The sequence below is a fragment of the Typopeltis vanoorti genome, chromosome 10 (assembly GCF_054136105.1).
Source record: "Typopeltis vanoorti isolate ZY-2024b chromosome 10, IOZ_Tvanoo_1.0, whole genome shotgun sequence".
In the NCBI taxonomy this organism is placed as follows: domain Eukaryota; kingdom Metazoa; phylum Arthropoda; class Arachnida; order Uropygi; family Thelyphonidae; genus Typopeltis; species Typopeltis vanoorti.
In genome coordinates this window covers 86,663,966-86,689,295 of record NC_143558.1, presented here as the reverse complement: position 1 = coordinate 86,689,295, position 25,330 = coordinate 86,663,966, and the positions used below count along the sequence as shown (strand labels likewise).

Sequence of the window (25,330 nt, the reverse complement as noted above, 5' to 3'; positions counted from 1 at the left end):
TAAAAAGAAGACACCCTACTGATTTGCACTATATGCAATAATTCCAGGAGCATTTGGAATGGAGGTGATGGTAGGGATGTGGGAAATATTTTCTATTCTGACGATTCAGCATTATTTTTCAAATATTCAGTTTCAGCAGAAAGATTTGGTATTCGGCTTTCTAAAGCAGAAAATTCATTACACGAGTCAACAAACACAACCAATCAGGAGATATCTCCATTTATTTTGTACTGACTGCATATAAAGGAAGAAGATTCCAAAAGGCTTCATATAGCTGAATGACTATATATTATTATTATAATTATTTATGCAAATACTCCATGGAGTATTTGCATAAATAGAGTCAAAAGACTCGATGGAGTACCTGAGAGAGTCCCACACTATCCATTAGTGCAACACCTATCATTTGTGTCCTTAAACTTATTCACTGTTTGGGCACTCACAGCCACCTCTGGCAATCCATTCCACTCATTCACCACTCTCCAAGTAAAGAATCTAGTCTGCATACCCTTACTAACCACTCTTCCAAGTATGACCCCTTGTTTTCCCTCTACTATCTTGTAGTTCACACATTTTATTTTCTAGACTAATTACATTCCAGAATGTGATCTGTGGTGAATTTGACCTTCTACGTTTGTGAACTATCAATTAGTTCAGTAAAGACTGTATATCTCTCACAAACTTGTTCATGGAGTCCTGACTGAGTGCTGGGATTTGGCTTTTTCTGATGGTTTGAAGCTTCTGTTTTAATGGATAACGTACATATTTAGGTGGTTTGACGAGTACTAAAAACCACCCGCTACTCTGCCTGTAAGCTAAACTCTGCAACCCAGGGAACATTCTACAGATTTTTCACGAACATAGTCATTCGTCTCTAAATCCTCTCCACCACCACCACCACCACCTGGTCCCTATTAACGACATAGGGAGATAATAATCTCCCTATCTTGTTAATGTGTTTAACATCCATGTAATTCACTGGTCTTATAATAATAATAATAAAGCATTGGCTGTGTCCATTGGTCAAGTTCTAATCTTATAAGTTTGCTGTGGTCAACGCAAACTATAATGAATTACTGATATGTCCTGACCAAATCCACACTCACATTGCTAAGGGAATTTATCCATAGCATAGTATCCTCTGTATTCAGCTATTTCCATGCATGCTTACTATACAGTGAAAGTAGTGTCTTGTTGTTACCACATGTAATTACTCAGTTGATTAAGCATTGTTTAATTGTATAATTATACTTGAGCTTCACACACACACACACACACACACACACACACACACACACACACACAAAATCTGAATTTAGTTGTATTTTATTATGAAATGCATTAAATATTTAGTTCATTTTGCATTGATTTGGTTGTATAATGATTGCAGATTAATGAACATTTCTAAGAGTGTGCAATTATAATTTGACAGTTAAAGGCTAGGTGTTCTGACTGCATCTTCACTAATGTATGAAAATTAAATTTATATTTGTTTATTAATGAATCCGCATTATACTGTCTGGCAATCATACAAGGATTGGGAAGGATTACTGCCTAGATATTTTTATTTTTCACCAAAATCGGTATACGATATCTAAAAAACAAGCGAATTGCCCTGTAGATTTTGTGTTCAAATTTGTCAATCATTACCTTAGACTTTGATATATATATGCGAGGGTGGTCGAAAAGTTCTCAGCCTTGACCATAGATTTTTTTTTTTTCCCCCTAAGTTGGTACATCTGACATAAGCATCCATGTGAAATCGCAAGTCATTCTATCAAGTACAGGCAGCCCTCTGTTTACGATGGTTCGATTTATGCCAATTCGTAATAATGCCAGATGCCTGCGTGTGCTTTCTTACTGTAGTGTGGTCTGACCAAGAAACGACGCTAGCAGGCACTCTAGTGTTTATTTACTGAGCTACTATGACGCATATGTATCAAACCTAGTTTTACTGTTGAATCTACCTAATTGTTCTATTTAATTTTTTTTACATACATATGTATTTAAATTGATAAAGTATGTAATTAGGAAAGAACTTGACATTGTCAGCATCCAGGAATGCGTTAGCAGAGCTAATCTCAGATGGTATGGTCACTTAAATAGAATGGGAGAGGAAAGATTAGCAAAACAAGTGTTCTCTGCCAGGTTGGCAGGAAAACGACCCAGAGGAAGACCAAGATATAGGTGGATTGATACGGTATAAAGTGCCTTAGACGATAGAAATATAAGATCTGATAATGTTGGAGTCTTGACAAGTAACAGACTGATTTGGAGGAAAATTGTAGATAGGAAGTTAGTAATGATGTAATTTTTTCATGTAGTACTGTCATATCCTGTACACCCCTTGAGGGTACACGGCAGGAATTTGATGATGATGATGTAATTATATACCATGTCTAATAAAAGAAGTGTAGAAAAGTTAGCAGAACTTGGTGTTAAGAAGGTGCGGAAATCAATCACACTTGAAAAGAAGATGTAGGTGATTCGAAGAATGGAAGATGGGCAGACACGTGCCAGTGTCTCTAGAAGTACGAACTTACCTCCATTGACTGTTACTACAACTATGAAAAATGCAGATAGAATAAAATAGTCTGCGCAACAATCTATGGCAGTACTAAGTGCAAAACACGTAAGTTATAGCAGGAGTAAACTTCATGAAAAAATGGAAAAATTATTATCATTATGGGTGGATGACTTGAATCAGAAAAACATTCCTCTGATGCAGGCTCTGTTATAACTGAGAAAGCAAAGAAACATTTTTAGGAAACAAAGGTTGGTTCGTGAGATTTTGGTCTCGAATTAAGTGCCATAGTGTCAAATTATCTGGTGAGACGGCAAGTGCAGATGTTGCAGCAGTAGCTGCTTTTCCTAATGAATTTCAAGACTATAGAACAAGGAAGTTATCCTCCTGATCTCATTTTTAATGTTGATGAGACTGGGCTCTACTAGAAAAAATTGCCATCATGCACCTTCATTTCCTGTTGTTGGATCCTATTTCATCTTAACCCATACTTTGAATCAGTCATTTTGTCACTACGATGTTCTTAAACAAAAAAAAAAAAAAAAAAAAAAAAAAAAAGTTGCTAGTTGATTTCTAATCCAAATATAGAGAAAATTTGTATTTATTGACTGTGCCACTCTATATCTAAATTAGTCCAAGAATTGAAGTAAAACCAAGTCTCAACTATTTCCCCTTAATATGTTATTATTATGTATATAGGGCGAGTTTATTTAACTTATGTAATTCACCCGCTTTGGTTTGAATATTTTATGAATGGTACAGTAAAAGAGATTCAGGCAAAATACAACTTTAGATCAACAAAACAAACGTTTAATTTAGGCTTACAATTTATACACTTTAGTTTAAATCACTGAATATGGTATTATAAACATTTTAGCTCATATGGTAATACAGTCATACTATCTCAGGCAATGGTTAATCTGTTGTCTGAAATACAGCCTTCACAAAGTTCATTTAATTATTTAATTAAGTTCAATGTCATAAAGTTCCTTAGTGATCAATTACATTAATATCTCATAGTTACTTAAGTTCTAAATACAATAAAAGGGCAGTAACACTTCTTCACAAGTACACACTCTTAAATCCATACTCCAGCTAATCTCCGCAATAGTTACTGTTAATATAGGGATATTCTAGGAAGAAACACACACATATCTTCGCATAGGAATATCAATAATTGGATGATTCTTACCGATAATCTTCCTTGTTCATCTACTTATATACGAACATTTCTCATAACTGTATATACACTTAAAATAATTAACAACACTCATTAAAACAAATCTTCTTAGGAATAATAACAGAATAAATTAATGGTCGCAATTCACATAGTTAAACGTTTTTGCTCAGATCAAAAGGCTTGTACTATCTTTGACATCACTTAACCAATTTAGTATTATACTAATAACTCTTGAACTAAGGTAACACACAGTAATTCTTTAACTTGAAGTTTTTACGCACAATTGCCTATACTTCTGGCATTTAATTAATCTTTTAGGCACTATATCTCTTAACACAGCTATCGTTTAAATTCAACCTTGCTGCCTCTACTTATTCTCTTAGTTACTCCATGCTAAGCTTCAGGTTTCCGTGTGTCCCTGCAAAGTCAGTCCTGAATTCAAATGCCAACTAAAGTATAGCTAGTCATCCAGTTGTCACCTTGCTATTTTCCATTGCTTTATTTGTTGTTCTACAACTTACTAGCTAACTCGCTCCTCGACTAGTAAACTTTAATTAGCTACTTGAGTGACTCGCTGTTATCGCACTCTGATTCCCTGAATCAATCTCCTCCGATTCCATCCGAATGAATCGTTTCTCCGTTCTTAGCTTATATATCCCTTCTTCCCGCCGAAATTGTTCTTGTGCTCTACTTCTACTAAAATACTTTCCAGCCTTTCAATACCAATCTGCCACGCTCTGTTCTAAACTTGTGCCAGCTATTTTACATACGTCTCCATGACAACCAAAACAAAATATAATAAAACTGAGGCATTGTACAACGTTATACCTCTACATACAGGAACAAATAAGGAATATTTACACTTCAATTAATACGCAGTTAAAATGTTGGATACAAATTCTTACAATATTAACATAGCAATAAATAAAATAAACTTAATAATATTTTAATACAGAGTCGTTTCACTGTTAATAGATATGTTTGATTAGATAATTTTAATAAAACTTAAAGGTAGTTATATGAATATTAATTTATAAACAAGTGATTTATATTAAATAATATTTACAAGTTTTGCTTATGTGATGGAAGATCATGTTGGATTCTGAAGCAAATATTAATTACTCAAATCTCTATATATTCAGAATCCAACACTGTGAAGAACTTTCCACTCCAGGTTTTAAAGCTGCAAAAGATAAACTTACACTTTTGTTGGGTACAAATGTCTACGGAACTTTGAAGTTTAACCAATGTTGGAGTACCATTTACAAACACTACACGCATTCAAGGATCTAAAAGCCATGTTGCCAGTCTATTGGAAATGAGAAAAGAAAGCTTGGGTTACACAAGACGTTTTTATAGATGGGTACACAAATTATTTTTGTCCTATTGTGCTTCACTTCTGTAAAGAAAATGATTTGCCAGCCACGGCATTGCTTCTCTTGGATAATGCCCCTGGACATCCTCAAAACCTTGCTGAAGTAAGAATATCATTGTATATCAAGGTTGTTTACATGCTCCCAGATACATTGCTTTTGCAACCGATGGACCAGGGGATTATATCAATCTTCAAAGCCTATTACCTTTATATAACATTTATGGAAATGGTAAGAGTCTTGGACACTTCAGGGAAAACTATTAAAGATTATTGGTGGTCATTCGATATTTTGAAGGGCATTTACAACATTAAGGCAGCTTGGAATGAAGCGTCAGCAAAGTGTTTAAAAGCAACATTGCGAAAACCTCTTCCAGCATTTATGCATGACTTCGAGGAATTAGAGCAAGAGTAGAATGTTATTGAAGATGTTACCAAGCTTACACGAGAGGTGGGATTGGACGATATTACAGCTGAAGATGTGACAGAAGTCTTAGAGGGCCATGATAAACTGCTTTCCAATTAAGACTTAAAAGAATTAGCTTAACAATTAAGTCAACATCCAAAGTAGGAGAAAGAAAACGAAGGTGGTCCTCTGAGAGATATAAAAATGGCCGATTTACAGCATATCCTTGCAAGCATAGAGACATTGACTGATGAACTCTGCCAAATGGACCACGATTGGGAACGGAGTGGGAATGTAAAAAGGAGTGTAATCACATCTGTTCGACCTTACACTAAACTCCTTAAAGAAAGAAAAAGAAAATCTAGGCAGTTAACACTGGATACTTTTTTTTAAAAAAATGCAGGTGATCTGAAACCAGGAACTTCAACATAGAAATATGTAATATCTTTGGCACTGAACAACTGGCTTCTGTCCAATGTTTAGATTCTGGTGTGTAATGGTGAATCCAAGTCTCATCCATAGTAATAAAACAATGCACAAAATCAGTTTTATTCTTGTTAAAATGCTCCAAGCACTTATCCTACATGTTCTTTTGAAATGCCTATATTCTTAGCAATTTCATGCACTTGGACTCGCTGGTTGTCCAATACACTTGATCAATGATTTCTGGTGTTGTTACACTTTTTTGGATGCCCTTCATGTGGATCATCTTCAAGGCTGGTATGGCCACATTTAAACTCAATAGCCCATTACTTAATTGTCAAAAACGAAAGAGAAGAGTGCCCATAAACTTTTATGAACTTCAAATGAATTTCTTTTGCTGTTAAACCTTCTTTTACAAAGAATTTTATAACCGCACGATACTCAATGTTATCCATTTCAAGGGATACAAACAACGCTTTTGCTTCAGACAGCTGTATAAAACAAACTACAGGTAGCCCTTGGTTTACACCTCACACTTCAGTTCCTGAAAAAAACGGGCGTAAACTGAATTGGTGTAAAACGAAATCAACTTTAATGGAAGGTACAAAGTTATGTTCTGTGCAGTCAAAAAATATGCACATGAAGTATGTGTAACATTATTATATATATATATATATATATATATAATATTATATACCATATTTGCCAGCGTATAAGACACACATTTTTTCTTTGAAAATAGGTCTGAAAAACAGGGTGCATCTTATACGCCGATACTCAGTTTTTTATTACTTTCATTTCTGGAAATTTTCTCTGTTCCGAGTTACTTGATTTCTTTCTTGCTTCCTTGTGGTGTGTGAGAGCATTTCAGTTACGTTAGTTATGTATTCCAGTTACTGGAATACATTCTAGTATTCCAGTTATGGATAGATAACATTTGGTCTAGGCACTCTGGCGAATTGTTGAAGAAGCCTGCCCTGCTAGTATGGGACCAGTTTCGTTCTCACAGAACAGAAGATGTTAAAAAAAAGTTCTCGGAATTGAAAACTCAGTTGTAATTCCAGTAGGTTTATCCAGGAGATATCAACGTTTAGATATCTGTATTAATAAACCATTTAAGTGATTTATGAAGGAGAAGTGGAACACTGCATCCAGAAGACTGCTGGATGCAGTCTTCAGATTTTGGGGTTATGCCATCAGGAAGAAGGAAGAGGCCTAGTATTTCGCAAATTTGTTGAGTGGGTCAAAGCTTCATGGGATGCTGTGAAAACTGAGACAGTGGTTAAATCATTTAAGAAGTGTGGCATTAGTAATGAATTGGATGGCACAGAGGACAGTAAGTTGTATGAGAACTCAGATTCTGATTTAGAAGAGGTTTCAAGTGTCTCTTATTTAACTGTGGAGATGAATTTCTAGTTTTGACGAAGAAGATTAAAAGGTCGGTACTGTTTCCTAGTTAGACTAGGTATTTGTTGAAAGTAGACCTATTTATTACTTATATTTGAAATACTGTAAATTCATTATAATATTCAGTGATAAAGTTTTTTCCCTAAAAAATGTGTACAAAAAAGGGAGTGCGTCTTATAAGCTGGCAAATACGGTATATATTTGTTAAAATAAAATTATTAATAACAAAAACAAAACAAAATTATATACAAAAAATACGAAACTTCGACCTTTTTTGAGATCTCATCAGGTACACCTGGAATACCAGTGTAGATCTACACTGGTCTGGCAATTCGTTAGTAGGAGTATATATAAGTTCGGTTCACTTAAACCTTGGTATTCCAGGTCTACCTACTCACTGATGAGACCTCAAAAAAGATCGAAACCGGTCTGGGTAGTGACCTCTCCTCATAATGTAAAACAGTAATACATCTCCTAGGAGCTGCGTTTTACGTTATCAGAAAATATTAAGGATAATGACGGAGCTTGCTCCACCTTTAACACGAGTTGCTATAGTGTTGTACTACCCAAATGATGACTTATGCTTGCACTCGCTGATAGTTCTTCAGCATGAAACTCTTAGATTTCATCTCCGAGTTTCATACCCGGCTGTAAAATAATACGGGATTAATTATCCCTTAACTTAGGTTGGTTACTCCTTATTCCTGGAGTGTCCGATGTCTGTAGAAGCATGTATTCACAGGGCCGGTTTGCCTGTTCTGGGGAACGAAAACCTGAGTTTCTGGGTGAAAGAAAAACCCTACCTCAATATGAGACCGACTAACTCACCTTTAGTTGAAAGAGATCAGATAAAGGTTCCTCATGTCACTGATGGGAATCAAACCAGGTATTTCTGACCAAAGGGCTTCCTGCATACTGACTGAGCTATGGAAGCTCTTGATCTGAGGTATGTAAAGAAATTCTTGAAAATAGAAAGGGGGGGGGAAGGCTTGTTTCTTTGATTTGTAATCTTATTCCATAAGTACATATTAGCATCCTGTCATCCATTTAGCCATAATGAATGAATTGAATCATTTTAATTTATAGGCGCTACATTATTTGCTTCTTATATCAGAAGTAGAAGAAGTCGAAATTTTTAAAATTTGCTTGGAATATTGGAATGCATTGGCAGCTGAACTCTATAGAGAGAGTCCTTTTAGTAGTGTTCCAACTTGTCTGATTCCACCAAGAGGTCCTAATTCTGTAGTTCCTTTAAGAAGACAGCTTTATCAACCAGTTTTGACCAAGGTAAAAGACATCAGCATTTCAATTTTTAATATTGTTATATCTCATAAAAATATATATGATAGTCATTTTTTTAATGTTATCAAACCTCAAGTTATATTGGTAGAGATGCTTTTATGTAAGGTTCCACAGTCTCAAGAAGTTTAATAAACACATCTTGCAAAATCAGTATACAGTAGTATCTCACTAATCCGTACTAATAAAAACTGTGATCGTTCGGATTAGTGAATTTTTCCCCAAGAGACGACAATAACTAGTTTTTAAGACAAAAATAATCAGATTCTAATGGTACATCAATTTAATTCTTTAAATAAATGAAGTAACTGATAGAAAAAATTCTGATTTAATAAAATTGCATAAGTCAGTACATAAGTTAGTTTGCATAAACAATATCCCTTTCTTTGTACACAACAAAGAAAAAAAAAATTCACAAAATAACACAGAAAAAAAAATTTTTTTTTTTATATTTCTCTAAAAAAGTCGCTGATTTTCTTTTGCTTTTTGGAAACTAAACTTTTCTCAGGGCTGCATTAGCAATAAAATTTTGTGGAATGGTGTATCATTCTGCTTAGCCTATTCTATAGACATACTAAAACTGTCAACTGCCCCTCTATGTTTTACTTTTTTTTTTCTTCGAGTTCTTTATCGTCGTCATTGTCTTCTAATTCATTCTGTATCGTCATGTTTATAATTTCAACATCTGATTTGATTCCGAATTCACTTTCGGTTCTACCTGTAATCCATTCCTTAATATCTGTTTGTGAAATATCTGGATTTATATTTTTAACTAAATTATGCACATTTTGAATTTCCTCTTTTTGTATATCACTGTCGTTATCTTGGTAAATTCTAGAAGGCCGCAGTTTTTTCCATGACGCTCGAATTGCTTCCCAAGCAGCAGCAACTGAGAATGCTACATCCTTCAAATTTATATTTTTTATTGATGTGGTAATGTCATAATTTTGGGAAATTACATTTAAAAGCAGTTCTTTACGATCTTTTAATTTAATGGATTGTATTTTGGTCTGATCCATTGGTTGCAATAATCGAGTACAGTTTGGAGGCAAAATAATAGTACACAAAATAATAATATGTAATAAATAAAACTCTTTTTCTTTCAAACCACATTTTGGATTAGCGAGATACCACTGTACCTTAAAAAAAAGAAAAGAATCTGAATTTCGTTATATAAGTAACCAATAATTAATCATCTCTATATAACTTCTTGTACATGATTTGCATATTTATGGGGGGGGGGGGAATAGCCATTATTACAAATTGATATGTTACATGCACATAAGTATCCAACAATTGACAGTTATGGGTGATGCAATAAGTTACAAGGAGCAAAAGGAAAGTAATGCATTGTTATTATTTTTATTTTATTTATTTATTTATTTTTGACAATATGAGTACAGCAAAATGCTTCTCACATCATTGAGTGGACAGTACTCTATTTCTGCCCAGTGATTTGTGCTGCAATCATACAGTACTTCAAAATCATGACTGCTGCAGATGCACATAAGAAGCAGAGAGTGATAATTGAATTTCATACTGTGGAAGAAGTGAGACTGATGGAAAATCATAACTCTGTGAAAAATGTGTATGAAGGTGATGCAGTCAATGTGAGCACATTTTAGATGCTGGGTTAGCCACTTTGAGTGGCGAAACCGAGGTCAGATACAAGTTTCGAAGCAGGTGACTTGCAGTGGCAGTAATGAGAAACAAGATGGTTGGTATGGGAAAACTAGCAGTGATGGTTATCAGTAATAATCTTAGCTACAACAATTGTACACGGTGTGTCCTGAAAATGCTAAATGATGAGCACAAAAACTTTTTTTTTTTTTTTTTTTTTGTAGAAAAAAAAAATTGATTGATTTATTTAAACTTCATTCTTCTACAAGAATGAAGTTTGAATAAATCAAATGAGTTTTGCTGCCACCTAAATTTGGCCCCTTGAAAGGTGCACTAAGGCCCACAGTTGGGAGAACCATAGCTGGCAGAGTGGCAAGAAAAGTAAATTCATGTTGAATGGGAGAAAGGATTAAGAGATGTAGAATTCATCTCCAACACACAAAATCATGTACAGGTAACCCTCATATAACGCAGATGTTAGGTTCCACAGAAATGCCGCGTTATATAAATCGCATTATTCAAGACTCAGATCACATACAAAAAGTAGCGTTAGGTTCCGAAATTGTTTTAAAAAAATAAAAAAATTATATAAACAACAATGACATATCCAACAAAAAATATTTTTATTTAATTCAGGTAATTCATGTAAGTTAAGAAAACATAAAGTATGACACAAATACATAGTATAAAATTATAAAAATTACAAAGTGTAATTAAGCTTCATTGCACGTAATGCATAAATGTTTTAGGTAAAATAAAAATAAGTGCATATTTTAATCTTTCATAGCACGTGGATTTGAGGATCGATTAATAAACATCAGTTTTGTCATGTAATCACCTGATGCATTACTACAAAACAGTCGAGTAATTCTGTCTTTGGAAACTTTGAATCAAGGAGCTGATCTTTCATTTTTCGAAATATAGGTGCGTTTTGGCATTTTTTTGCAATATAACCCGGATTCATCAGCATTGAACACCTGGTCTGCATTTTAAATGTTTATAAACTTTGAGAATTTTTTGTTTAACCCCTTAGCATACAAAGACGTCTTTGTCACACCTTTTGTTTATTGCACCAAAATTGATTTTGAATTTTGGTTTCACATATAAATACAACCGAATATAGATGCTAGACAATCTTATGCCTGTTTCCTTTGAGCCGAGAAAAGTTGCCAACGGCGTGTATCAGCTATTTCATTTGCGTTTGCACAGATTCATCATTATTTTTCAAATAATGATGAATTTGATCCAGCAACTCACCCTCGCCCAAAAAATTGGCAGAAAAACGACCGCTTTCTGATTTTTAGTTGGTACATTAAGGGGTTAATAAGATTTACATCCAAAGGAATTTTCTTTTGAGTGCATCTTCTTTCCAAATCATTAGAGATTTCTTCATTTTTTTTTCTTAGAAAATTGCGTACAAGAGCAACGAGCTTTGCACTTACCATTGACCCGGCAATAAACACTTTCTCGGATTTTATGTTCATTATGTTTGATTGTTTGAATTGCTAATTTATTTAAATTCAAAGTCCATACAACAACTGGTTTTTCTCCATTTTTCAACCGATCCATCATTTTAATTTTTTTTTTCTTCGAGACGAATTTTCTTTTCAATATTCATTTTTTTTCTTTCAGTGCAATTTGTGGCCATTACTATAAAAATAATTTTTTTACATAAAAAATCATTACATATGAATTATGTATGTAACTCACCAGAAAATGAAGTGCTCAGCTTGAGATAACACACTTATAATTTTTAATGGGCTTTCCTGGTAGAAAACAAAGATAATTTTCAACAATAAACACTTTATAAGGCGTACAATTGACTTACATGCGTGCTAAAGCATGTTTCCCCTAATATAAATTCGCTACTTATAACTACCTGAGTGATGCAGGCAGACACAAATTTAACGAAGATAAAATTTGATTTTTAAGTTGCACGGTGAAAAAATATGAAAAGATAAAGGGTTACTACAATTTCTAGACTGTGTTTTTGTCAAAACTGTGTTGTGTAATTTCCAAAATCAACTTTGGAACAAGGGTTACTGCAATTTGCAGACTGCGTTATACGAGGGTTACCTGTATACTTTATTGTCTGTCATGTACTAGCTTGATTTGTTGTCACTTTTTTTTTACTCTGATTTTTTCGTATTTATTGGTATAATGGATCCCATACCATCAAGTTCTCTTGATGGCATGGGATCCATTAAACCTTTCAATAGCACATGGAAAAGACTATTGCATAATGTGCTGACATTCTGCAAAAAAGAATCGTTAGAAGACAGTCTCCTTGTTCCATTTTCTCAGACCACAAAACTTGCATGTGAAATTATGGGTGCCTCAGAGTCGACTATTAAAAGGATTCATAGGGAATGAAAAGGGTGAAGATAACCTAAAATTTAAATCTCTTAAAAAGTTCCATACAAAGAAAACCATCAAAAACACAGTGTTGAATAATTTTGATTTAGATGTTATAAGAAGAACTATTTGTGAATTATACATCAGTGAGTAAAATGTGCAAAGTGTCCTAATTTGATTCCTGTGCTGAAAGAAAAAATTAATTTTCATTGGAAAAGAGAAACTTTAAGGAAAATTCTTCATGAAATTGTTTTATATATAGATTTTGTCACAGAATAAAAGGAAACTTATCATGTAGCAAAGTGATATAGTTTTATCTAGAATGCAGTGGTTGAGAGCAATACAACGTTTCAGGGAGGAGAAAAGACCATTGTGTATCTAGATGAATCTTGGATTAACAGTAATTTAACTTTTGGAAAATGTTTGCAATCTAAAGAATATGTAGTGTTACAAACTGGGCATGCCTCATGACACATAATAATAATTTTCTGTGCAGGTGGAAAAATAGGGTTTTTAACAAATTGAAATTTATTTTACAAAGCCAATTCAACAATAGGAGATTATAATGGGCAAATGAATTCTATGATCTTTGAAAAGTGAGCAGAAAAAAAAACTGATTCCAAACTTTCCTAAAAATGCAGTTGTTATAACTGATAATGCTCCATGTCACTCCATTCAAATAAAGAAAGTTCCAAATTGTTCTAATAGGGAGCAAGTCGTCATGAATTGGCTCTCTACAAATAACATTCTCATTTCCCAGATTTGCAAAAAATTGAATTGCTCAATTTGTTCAAAAGAAGCTCTACCAAAATTAAACAATTTAAATTCGACACAATGCTCAAAGAACATGGGTTCCTAGCATTGAGACTACCACCGCATCATTGTGATATTAATGCTATTGAGTGTGGTTGGGCAGAAGTGTAGAATTTCATTCGTCATTGCAAACATCAGTGCAGATATTGATACGTCAAAACTTTTAAGATTTCAGAACAGGTGATTAAAAGTGTTCAAAACTGCAGAAAATATTGCTCTGATGTCGCCTCATTGGAAAATATGTATTGGGACAGACGGAATTATGTGATTTGGTCATTAATGTAAGTGAAAGTGATGGTGATTCCAACTCTGATTCAGATGACTATCAAGATTGAAAGGCTTTTTTTTTTCTTCAAAATTTTATGCATGGTTTTGTTAAGAGTCACAAGTCATAAATAATTAATCAGTTAAGTGTCTTAGTTCTCAACTGCAATTTTAGAATGGCTAAGTGCATTTGAAAAAATTTCTGTTTTTCTGTATAATTATTTTTTTATACAAAATTTTCTTCGACATAAATTACACTTATAATGTTTTTCTTAATTTATTTTATATCTTTTTCAAAATTTTGTTAATACTATATGCCGGCCTGGTTGGCTGAGTGGTTAGCATGTCCCCCTCTCCAACCAAAAAGCTGTGGGTTTCGAATTCCGCCATGGGCATGGATGTTTGTTGATTGTCTGTGAAAATAGTAGTGGTGGTTGGTGGTAGATAGCATTGGTGTAGTTGATGAAGGTAGTTGCGGTTGTAGTGGTGGAGAAGGAGAGGTGTCGAGTAGATACCCTCCATCGATGAGTCGTTGGACTCCTGGAGGTTTTGCATAATAAAATAAAATATAAAATTTTTTTGACTGTTCTACTAACAATACTAAACACTCATCCCACAAGACTGATTGATTACCCTATTATCGGAATGGATTCGCCTTCTGCCATGCACAGCAGTGTCGAAGGTTCTCTCAACTGTGGTTAATATATTTCCATGCATGCTTACTGCATAGTGAAAATGTGTCTTGTTGTTACCACATATTTACTCATAGATGAATAATTATTGTTTAATTGAGATTTAAGTGTGAGCAAACAAAGTTTGCACCTGAAAGTATCTTCAGGACTGGGTTAAGGTGGTACAACACCAGGGCAACTCGTTGCAAAGGTGGAGCAAGCTATCAACACTCCTGTCTCAGTATCTCCTATAATGCAAAACACATCTCCTTGCGGATATGTCTAATGTTATGCATTAAGGGAAGGGCCACTACTCAAATATAATTGTATAATTATATTTGAGATGCATGCACACATATACACATCTCAATTCAGTTGTATTTTATATTAAATGAACTGCTTTTTCGAGTCTTGATCAATGATGTAAAAGTGCATTAAGAATCATTTAAGAATTTGTTGAATGCCAGAGTGCTCAGAAAGATAGAGGATTAATCCATGTAAATGCCATTGTTATATAAATTTTCTAGAAATGGGTTCTGGACGGTGCATTCTTTCACCACTCTTTCATACTATGATATGGAAGGAATTACATGTCATGCTATAATCTCTCTATGCATGTGGGCATTTATGATTACTTGATATTGCGAGATGGAAAGAGAGAGAGAGAGAGATTGAGATTTGTTTGCAAAACAAAGTAAATAATAATTAACCTTTGTGTGTGTAATACCTCAATATATGATGATTTGTTGTATTAACTCGGAATTGGGATATGTTCATACTTTTATATACTGATTGAGATCCGAGAATTAGAACAAACAATTAAATTTATTAAATATGCAACATGTTTCATCGGAGTGGCCGACTTCTTCAGGCGTGAGAGAACATAGAAAGCCAATAAAAACACTATAAAGAAACATTGAGTCACTATAAAACTATAAATTCGACTATAAACCACAGTTAACTTTGAACTCAAAGTTAACCGTGGTTCGACTATATTTCGAATATATTGGACTATAAACCACAGTTAACTTTGAGTTCAAAGTTAACTGTGATTTATAGTCGAATTTATAGTTTTATAGTGACTCAATGTTTCTTTATAGTGTTTTTATTGGCTTCTGTTCTCTCACACCTGAAGAAGTTGGCCACTCTGATGAAACATGTTGCATATTTAATAAATTTAATTGTTTGTTCTAATTCTCGGATCTCAGTCAGTATATAAAAGTATGAATATATATATATATATATATACAGGTAGTCCTCGACTTACAACGGGAGTTCTGTTCCAACGTCTCCGTTGTAAGTCGATTCTGACGGTAAGTCGAGGACTTACTTCAGAAGCTCCTTCTTCAGAATCTCTTTCTGAAGAAGGAGATCTTGATTTGTTTGATTTCTGTTATAATATTTTCATAAATTAGGTTTCAATTTCACTTAAAATGGTTAAAATGTTTAAACTTAAATAAACATTTATAAATTATTTATTAGCACATATAAATACAAAATTAAGAAATTGGTGATAGGCTTTGCTTGTCGACTAATGGCAATGCGTATACAAAAGCAATGTGATATATGTATGTATATGCTGGTGGCAAAGTTAAATTAGAGAATTTTTAATAATAATTTTTGGCCGTCATAAGTCGAGTCGTCACATATCGAGGACTATCTGTATATGGATAAATTTATTGAATTGCAATATTTGGACATGGACTGCATTTGTGTTAATTTACATCTTGGTAAAGTTAATTCTTTGGTGATCTCTACCACGAAAGTGATAGATCACCAGAGAACTAACTTTTGATGATCTCTATTAGCCTAAGAGATCACTACAGTTCCTTCTTATAACCTTTCAAAAAAAAAACTGGTATCCTAAACAGACTGTTCATAAGCTACAATTTAATCCACCTGCTGACTGTACTGAAGATGGTATGATGTAAAAGGCTTCACATCTATACTGTATATCAGCTTTGTTTCACCAATGTTAGCTAAAATTCTCAAGCAATTTTAAAAATCCACACTTCTCTATACAAACTCCTTACCATACTTGGTACATATAAACTAAAACATGACAGCCTAAAGTATCTTGGAGTTCACCATCTTCAGTATAACTGCAATGTTGTCCTATTTTGGTTAGACAGAAAAATCCATTGAGTTGTGTATGGAAGAACATATGAGTGACACCACATGTAGCAAGACTAGAGTCAGCACAACATATAATTCAGTTCTTAATTCTGCTGAATCTAAAGATGAAAATTCTCTCACTCATCCAGTGATCTCGAACAAATCAGAAAATATTTTTAGAAGCTACAATGGGCTGGAGAGAAGAATTGTGGAATCAACAGATATTCCCCTCAATCCAATCCAACTTAATACCTTAGCTATAACCTATCTGATTGTCACTCTTTAGCATACATGAGATCATGCTCATGTGTTTGCAAGTTCATTTATGCATATCTTGTAATGTATGTTTTTGTGTTTCTCATTTCATGTTATGCACCTGATCAAGTCTTTTTAGAAGATGAAACTATTTGTGATCTCTAATAATAATTAGTATTTTTCTATTTTGGCATCTCTCAGCTTCTAGTCATTAAATTTATTTAATTATGTATTTATTTAATGTAGCTGAGTAAATTCATCATCATCAAATTCAGACAAATAGAAAGAAAAAAAAAAGACAAATAGTCAGCTATTTGTCTTTTTTCCTGCCATTCTGGCAAAAAAAAAAAATAAAAAAAAAATGTTTAGCTAATCTTTCCTCTCCCATTCTGTTTAAGAGGTTATAACACCTGAGATTAGCTTTACTAACACATTTCCTGAATGCTAACAATGCCAAATTCTTTCCTAATATCCTCATTTTGAATGTGATACTGCCACTGATGTCATCTGCTCAGTCCACTAATCTTTCAGAGAAACTCATATCAGAGATCTCTAATTTTTGATCAAGTGTTTTATTTCTAACCCAGCTTTCAGATCCGCAAGTTAAAATTGGTATGAACGCTGTCTTGTATAGTTTAGCATTTTGACTACTCTTTTATTCCATATAAATGTATTCAGTTGACTTCCTACCATACCAACTTTGTTAATTCTGGTGTCTATTTCCAAATTTAATGTGCCATCTTTAATAAAAATTGTGCCTAATAGCTAAACTTTTTCATACCAAATTTATTACAGAAGTTATTCAATTTGGACATGGATTCATGCAGATTTGTCCTGATTTTATTTGAAAGTAGAACACCATCATCGGCATAAAGTATTGAGCTGAGATTAACACCTGATTTTGATATCTGGTTTAATGCCACTTTTCTTCACAAAGTGGAGGTAGAGATGACCTGCTAATGCTTATGCCTGGTATCTCAACTTGGGCCTGGCTCCCACTGAAGAAACCTCAATAAAGGTCGAAACTAGTCTGGGTAGTGGCCCTTCCCTTAATGCATAACATTAGACATATCCGCAAGGAGATGTGTTTTGCATTATAGGAGATACTGACACAGGAGTGTTGATAGCTTGCTCCACCTTTGCAACGAGTTGTCCTGGTGTTGTACCACCTTAACCCAGTCCTGAAGATACTTTCAGGTGCAAACTTTGTTTGCTCACACTTGGATAAAGGATTAAACTAAATTTATTATACTCTAACCAAGTGAAAAATGAACTTTCAACTACTACATGAAAAATTTATGTCATTACTAACTTCCTATCTACAATTGTCCTTCAAATCAGTCTGTTACTTGTCAAGACTCCAACATTATCAGATCTTATATTTCTGTCATCTAAGGCACTTTGTACCATATCAATCCACCTATATCTTGGTCTTATTCTTGGTCGTTTTCTTGCCAACCTGGCAGAGAACACTTGTTTTGCTAACCTTTTCTCGCCCATTCTGTTCAAGTGACCATACCAGCTGAGATTAGCTCTACTAATACATTTCTGGATGCTGACATTGTCAAGTTCTTTCGTAATATCCTCATTTTTATTATGATATTGCCATTGATGCCATCTGTTCGTGCCTATAATCTTTCTCAGGACTCTCATATCTGCGGTCTCTAGTCTTTGGTCAAGTGTTTTACTTCTGACCCAGCTCTCATATCCACAAGTTAAAACTGGTTTGAACACTGTCTTGTATATACCTAATTTAATGTTCCGACTAATTTCTCTCTTATTCCGTACGAATTTATTCAATTCACTTCCTACCATACCAGCTTCGTTGATTCTGTTGTCTATTTCTATATTTAATTTACCATAATCTTCAATAAAAATTGTGCCTAAGTAGCTGAAATGTTTTACTTGTTCCACAGGTTCTCCATATATAACACAGTTGACATTTTCAATGATTCAGTCTATTTTCATTGTCTTTGTCTTTTTAATACTGACCTTCATACCATATCAATTACAACAGTTACTCAATTTAGTCAGGGAATCTTGTAAACTTGTAGTGGATTTATTTAGAAGTATAACTTTGTCCGCATAAAGCAAAGAGCTGACATTAACATCTCCAATTTTGATATCATGTTTAATACCACTTTCCTTCATAATGTGATCCATATAGATAATGAATAACAGAGAAGATAATGTACATCCTTGTCTTACACCAGATATAACATTAAACCATCTTCCTGTACTTCCTTCAATTCTAACAGCTGACTTACAACTCAAATAAAGACTAAGTATTGCTTGATATAATGCCCAATTGACACCATATAACTGTAGCGTGTTGAATAGTTTCTCTCTTGGCACCTTGTCATATGCCTTTTCCAGATCGACAAAACTTAAATACAGATCTTTGTTATATTCCCACGCTTTCTCAACTATTTGTCGTAAAGTGAAGATCTGATCTTGACAGCCTCTATTTGGCCTGAATCCAGCTTGTTCTTCACCAAGCTTTTCTTCCACAATTCTTCTCAACCATTTCTCAAGTATATTTGCATAGATCTTGCCAGGAACCCTCAGTAGGGAAATACTGCTGTAATTTTCACATTCAGTTTTATTTCCCTTTTTATATATGGGCACTATTAGAGCTCTACTCCAATCATCGGGAATTCGTCCCTCTGTCCAGTCTTTCTGAATTATGCAGTGCAGCCACTGTAAGACTTTTATACCACCATATTTCAGCATTTCTGGTCGAATATCATCTATTTCTGCTGCCTTTCCACATTTCAATCCTTTGATGGCTTTTTCTTCAAGTATGGATATGTCTTCCTGACTGTATGCCTGTTGAGTGTTTTTACCACTGTGCTATCACTACTTGTTTCATTTCGCAAATTTTCAAAGTAATTATCCCATACTTCAAGGATATCTTTTTCTCCTGTTTTCATGTCACCTTTATCATCGCTAACTCCTTTTACAGCACTCTTTCCTCCATTCCTAAGCTTCTTCAACAACCTCCAGAATATTTTGCCACCTTCTTGATATTTATTTTCAATGTTCTTGCCAAAGTCCTCCCATGACTTTTGTTTAGCTATTTTTACACAGTGTTTCGCTTTCTTACATTTGTCTCTGTATTCTGTAAGAGCACAAGCTGACTTATTTGCCAGGAACATTTGATATGCTTTCTTCTTTTCCTTCACTGGCTCTTTAACTTCCTGTGTCCACCATGTTGTTCTGATTTTTCTATCCTTGCAGACAACCTCGCCACATGCCTCTCTGGCTGAATCAATCAGGGTTTTCTTGAAGGCTTTCCACTGAATCTCCAAGGTTTGGTTCCTGTTCTCAAACTCATTCATTTTTTCTTCAATAATCTTTGTGTATTTTAGTCTACAGTTCACATCTGAGAGCTGTTCAACTTTCATTCGCTTTCAAACTTTCTTACATGTTATTCTTTTCAATATGAAATTCAATTTTATCTTGCTCAAGACTAAATAGTGATCACTTCCAATTTCAAATCCTCTGTACACTCTGGTGTCCTGCACCCGGGAGAAAACATCACTATCAACAATAACATAGTCAATGAGACTTTTCTTATTCCTTGCCTGTTATCTCCATGTGAATTTGTGCACATTTGTATGTTGGAACATAGTGTTAGTAATAACCAGTCATGTCCTGAGCAGAAATCCAACAGGTATTTGCCATTATTATTAGCTTTGCTCTTTTCTCCAAATTTTCCCAAAATATTTTTGTGTCTGACAATCATTTCATACTCTGCTAATTAGATCCCCAACAAGGACCAACTTTTCCTTTTTCATTATGTCAGTTGCTTTTTCAAAAGCATCAAAAAATCACTCCACTTCTACCTTAGTAGAACCTTCTGTGGGACCATAGGCACAAATAAGTCTCATTGTCCAATTCCCCATTCTGATATTTGCCACATCACTCTACTCGAGACTGCCTGCCATTCAAGAAGATTAGCCTCTTTTTTTGTGTTGAATACTATGGCTTCTCCTTCTTTTCTTTGATTGTCATTTCCTGAGTATAACATTTTTTATTTATTGCTCAAAAAGATCTCACCAGTTTTTGTCTTTTTTGTTTCAGTCATCCCTATAATGTCAATCTGGTACTTATCTAAATCCTCAGCTAGCTCCATTTCTTTGCCATTCAGGCTTTTTACATTGATAGTACCGATCTTTAACTCTGGTGATGTTGAGTTGGGGTTTGTTTTCAGATTTGTTCCAGTAGCTGACTTTTCACTGTTCACCCTGGTTCCCTGGCGAAAACAACGTGGGCCTTGTTTAACCGGGCGACGCCCCAGCCGGCATGAAATTTTGTCATGTTGTACCATAATTTTTTATTTTGGTTTAACCAATAAGAATACAATTTGGTCGGCTAAATCCCAAATTGCCAGCCCATCCTCGTTCGTTCAGTATCCAAGTAGATACCCAACAGGGTGCATCACGAGAAGGTGAAGATTGGACATTAGGTCAGAAGCTCTGGTTGGTTCTCCGCATTCCTTTAAAGGGTATGTGGCGGTCTCCTCTCAGTTATACAGCTTTGACCCTTAAGCACCCCCCCCCCCTTTTTTTTTTTTTTTTTTTTTTTTTTTTTTTTTTTTTTTTCCCAGATCTATAGAACTTAAATACAGATCTTTATATTCCCATTATTTCTCAGCTATTTGTCTTAAAGCGAAAATCTGATTCTGACAACCGGTGTTTGGCCTGAACCCAGCTTGTCCTACTCCAAGCTTCTGCTCTACAATTTTTCTTAGCCATTTCTCAAGAATACTTGCATAAATCTTACCAGGAACACTCAGTAGTGAATTTCCTCTGTAATTCTCACATTCAGTTTTATTCCCTTTTATATATATATATATATATATATATATATATATATATGGATAGATAGATAGATATATATGTATATATATATATATGGATAGATAGATAGATATAGATAGATAGATAGATATATATAGATGTGTACTATGAGTGCTGTACTCCAGTCATCTGGAATTCGACCCTCTGACCAGGCTTCCTGAATTATGCAGTTAGCCACTGTAAAACTTTTATACCTCCATATTTTTGCATTTCTAGTCAGATATCATCTACTACATCTTCTTTTCCACATTTCAGATTTGTTATAGCTTTTTATACTTAAAGTACAGATATATATTCCAGATCAGTTTCATACTGAGTGTCTTCTGCCATCATGCTGCTGTCACTGCATGTTTCATTTAGCAATCTTTCAAAGTAATTAGTCCAAACATCAAGAATATCTTTATCCTCAGTTTTCATGTCCCCTTTATCAACTCTAATTTCTTTTACTCTTTTCTCCATTTCTGTGCTTTTTCGATAGCATACAGAATATTTTATCACTTTCCCAATATTTATTTTCAATGTTCTTACCAATGCCTTCCCATGGCTTTTGTTTAGCTACAGTGCTTTGCTTTCTTACATTTTTCTTTGTATTCCATACTAGACTAGGAATTTTCAATATGCTTTCATCTTTTCTTTGGCTTCATGTTTAAGTTCCTTAGTCCACGATGTTCTTCTGATTTTTCTATCCTTGCAGATTACTTCACCATATTTCTCTCTGGCTGATTCAGTCAGTTTACTTTATAGTTACCGCTGAATCTCTGAACCAAACCACTGAAGGTTTGGTTCTTGTTTTCAAACTGTTTTTCTTGAATAATGTTTGAGTCTACATTTCATATCTGTTCTTGTTCTATAGCTGTTTAACTTTGATTCATTTTTTGGAGTAAATAATAATTTACTCCATTAATTAAAAAGAAATAATTTATTGGAGTTAAACCTAATGCATAGTTATGGAAACTAGGTGGAACACTGAGATTTGTAATTGTGACTAAGGTATTCAAATATGATAATTATATAAATGTCAGCAAGCAGCAAGCATTGTTATGAATCTGGTGGATGTGCACATTTTGTGTGTGTGTGTGAGTGAGTGAGAGAGTGGGCAGGGGAGATAGGAAAGAGAACGCCACCCAGTTGAACAAAGCACACTGAAGATTTAAATTAAAGTTGCAGAGAAATTATATTCTTGTTTATACCCTTAGATAAAGGATTTAACAAGAATATAATTGAATGTACGCCTAAGTGGGAAAAAAAAAAGCTTTAGTACAACTGTAGATGTAAGTATATGAATAAGCTTGCATATAGTCAGAGAAACGAAATTATTGTGGGAAAACATTGAGAATATGTAAGTGCCACTAAGGTATACAAAAATGGTAACAATATAAATTTCTATGATATTGGTTATGAATATGATGAAGGGGTGGACTACTGGTGCATCAGGATCAGACGTTTTGGGTGTTTTTTATGGGGGGGGGGAAATCCTGCTGAACTGAACCATGCAGCCGGTAGATGCAAGTGTATGAAAAAGTCAGCATGTAACTTGTTATGTCTCTATACAAATGCCAGAATTATTAGAAACAAAAATGTCATGTTTGTCATGTGTTGTGGCCTAAGAGTTATTGACATTAGGGAAACTCTGGTGTCAGTCATATATCGTAACTGGAATTAAGTGTAAAGGGTAGTTTTTTTAGGAAATGACAAAGGGATGAGGGTATACTACTAATGATATCTGTCTTCAATCCAGTTTGGTTAGAAACTCTTGAAAACAATGATAGTAATATGTTGGAAGTTTTTCCCCACTTGGTTAGACTATAAATTAGACATTTAGTTTAATCCTTTATCCAAGTGTAAGCAAACCAAGTTTGCCCCTGAAGTATAATTTATAGTCTAATGAAGTGGGAAAAAACTACCAACATCTTTCTCTAATCCAAAGTAATTTAATAATAAGGTGTGACACCTCTTGGCAACTGGCATATGGAAATACGTGTTCTTCATTGCATCAAACTTGGTATCACCTGGGTCTGGCTCCCACTGAAGAGACCTCAATAAAGGTCGAAACTGGTCTGGGTAGTATCCTTCCCATAATGCATAACATTATACATCTGCAAGGAGATGTGCTTTTGCATTATGGGATGCTAGGGAAAGTGATGAGAACTTAGTCCAACTTTGCCACAAGTTGCCCCTTGGTTTGCACCTGAAGATACTTCAGGTGCAAACTTGGTTTGCTTACACTTGGATAAAGGATTAAACTAAATGTATAATAATAGTAATAATGTTCTCTGCAGCAGTGAGTTTTTTGTCTAGTATGGAGACCTAGACAGTAAAAATAAGTGCTGAGGTGTTACAGACCTGGCTATTAAGTTGATGGGGACAGCGAAATGTGTTCTGAAATTACCTTCATGGGTACTAAATGAATATTAGTTATGGGTTACTTAAGATATCCAAATATTGATAGGATAACAGAGAAAACTAAAAAATGACTTACTTGGGCTTTGTGCACCTTTCTTAATCGTGTGAACAAAAGAATCTGAGGTCAAAGAGTGTTAATTTAAGTATTACTTCAGAAGAGGTTTCATCTAAGGATGTGACCTGGGGAGTAGCAAAGTGATTAGATCTTGCAATTAGGAAAGGATATATGCTGAATTAAAGAGCTGAAAATCATGACATAAACACAGGAAAATGCTATATTCTGTCCCATGGTATTAACTTAATGAATGAAAAGGATAATGGCATTACATTGGAAGCACTGGAAAAAGAAAAAAAAATGCTTGAATAGTTTTTCGATTTCTAAACTACAGCTCGAAGAACAAATAAGGGGGAAGTGAAATGGGTGTGTCATCTTATTAAGCAGGGAATCCATAAGTAGATGTTGTGAAAAAGATGTCATTGGGATAAGGAATGATAGGAATTACAAAATATATAAAGATCATTTCAGATAAGAATATTGTGTGGAAAGCCTAGTTGGAATATGAAAAGAAATTGGCCTTGCAGGCTAAAGGCAAACCAAAGAATTATCATTATCCTGAATGAAAATAAAGGAATGAAAGTTTAATAACTTTTGAGAATGCAGATGGCATGCCTATGTCCGAAGCAGGTGCAGTTGTTCAAATAATCACTCACTTTGACCAGGTCTTTAAAACTGGTGTATGTGACATGGAGCACAGTAGATAAATAATTTTAGTGAGACCTAATGCATAGTCAAGGAAAGTAGATCAACTACATTGGATGAAGAGACAAAGTTGTATGAGAAGGAAGGTCTAGAATTGTAGCATAACTAGAAAAAAATTTGCAATAGGGAATGGGATATCAGTACATAGTCTAAAGCAGGGGTCGGCAACATTTTTGGATTGAAGAGCCATTTTTAAAATTATATCTGTTAAAAAAAATTTCGGGAGCCGCACGCAGTAATGAGTAACCAATGGTCCGCGAGCTGCATGCAGCCCTCTCAGGTTTTTTTGTGCTGTCCACGGTGATCGTTTTGTACGGCAGAATTAGTATATTTTAATTAAAAATCTATTTTATGAACGTTGATGTTTACAAGTGGATTTATTTTGTGGATTTATGGACAGAAGACACTGATAAGCAAGACAAGGAAGCATGTGTTAAGACAGAAACCTGTACGCTTCTTAAAGGGTGTTATGGGATACTGGTTGAAATTGTTTATTATATTGAAAGTAGAAAGACAACAATGGGGTATCTGTGGAAGTTGAGAATAGTGAGTTATTGATACTGCTTATCTGTTGAAATTGTAAGTACATCTGCCTTGA

At 34.3% G+C, this 25,330-nt stretch overlaps 1 protein-coding gene across 1 annotated transcript in view; it reads left to right on the top strand.

Annotated features, from left to right (window-relative positions):
* LOC150102567 (exportin-1-like) overlaps window positions 1-25,330 on the top strand; it is a 448,940-nt gene that overhangs the window by 187,957 nt on the left and 235,653 nt on the right. Inside the window, exon 13 of the mRNA XM_090399503.1 lies at window positions 8,399-8,599. Coding sequence (XP_090255629.1) covers window positions 8,399-8,599 — 201 coding nt within the window. The remainder of the gene's footprint in view (window positions 1-8,398; window positions 8,600-25,330) is intronic.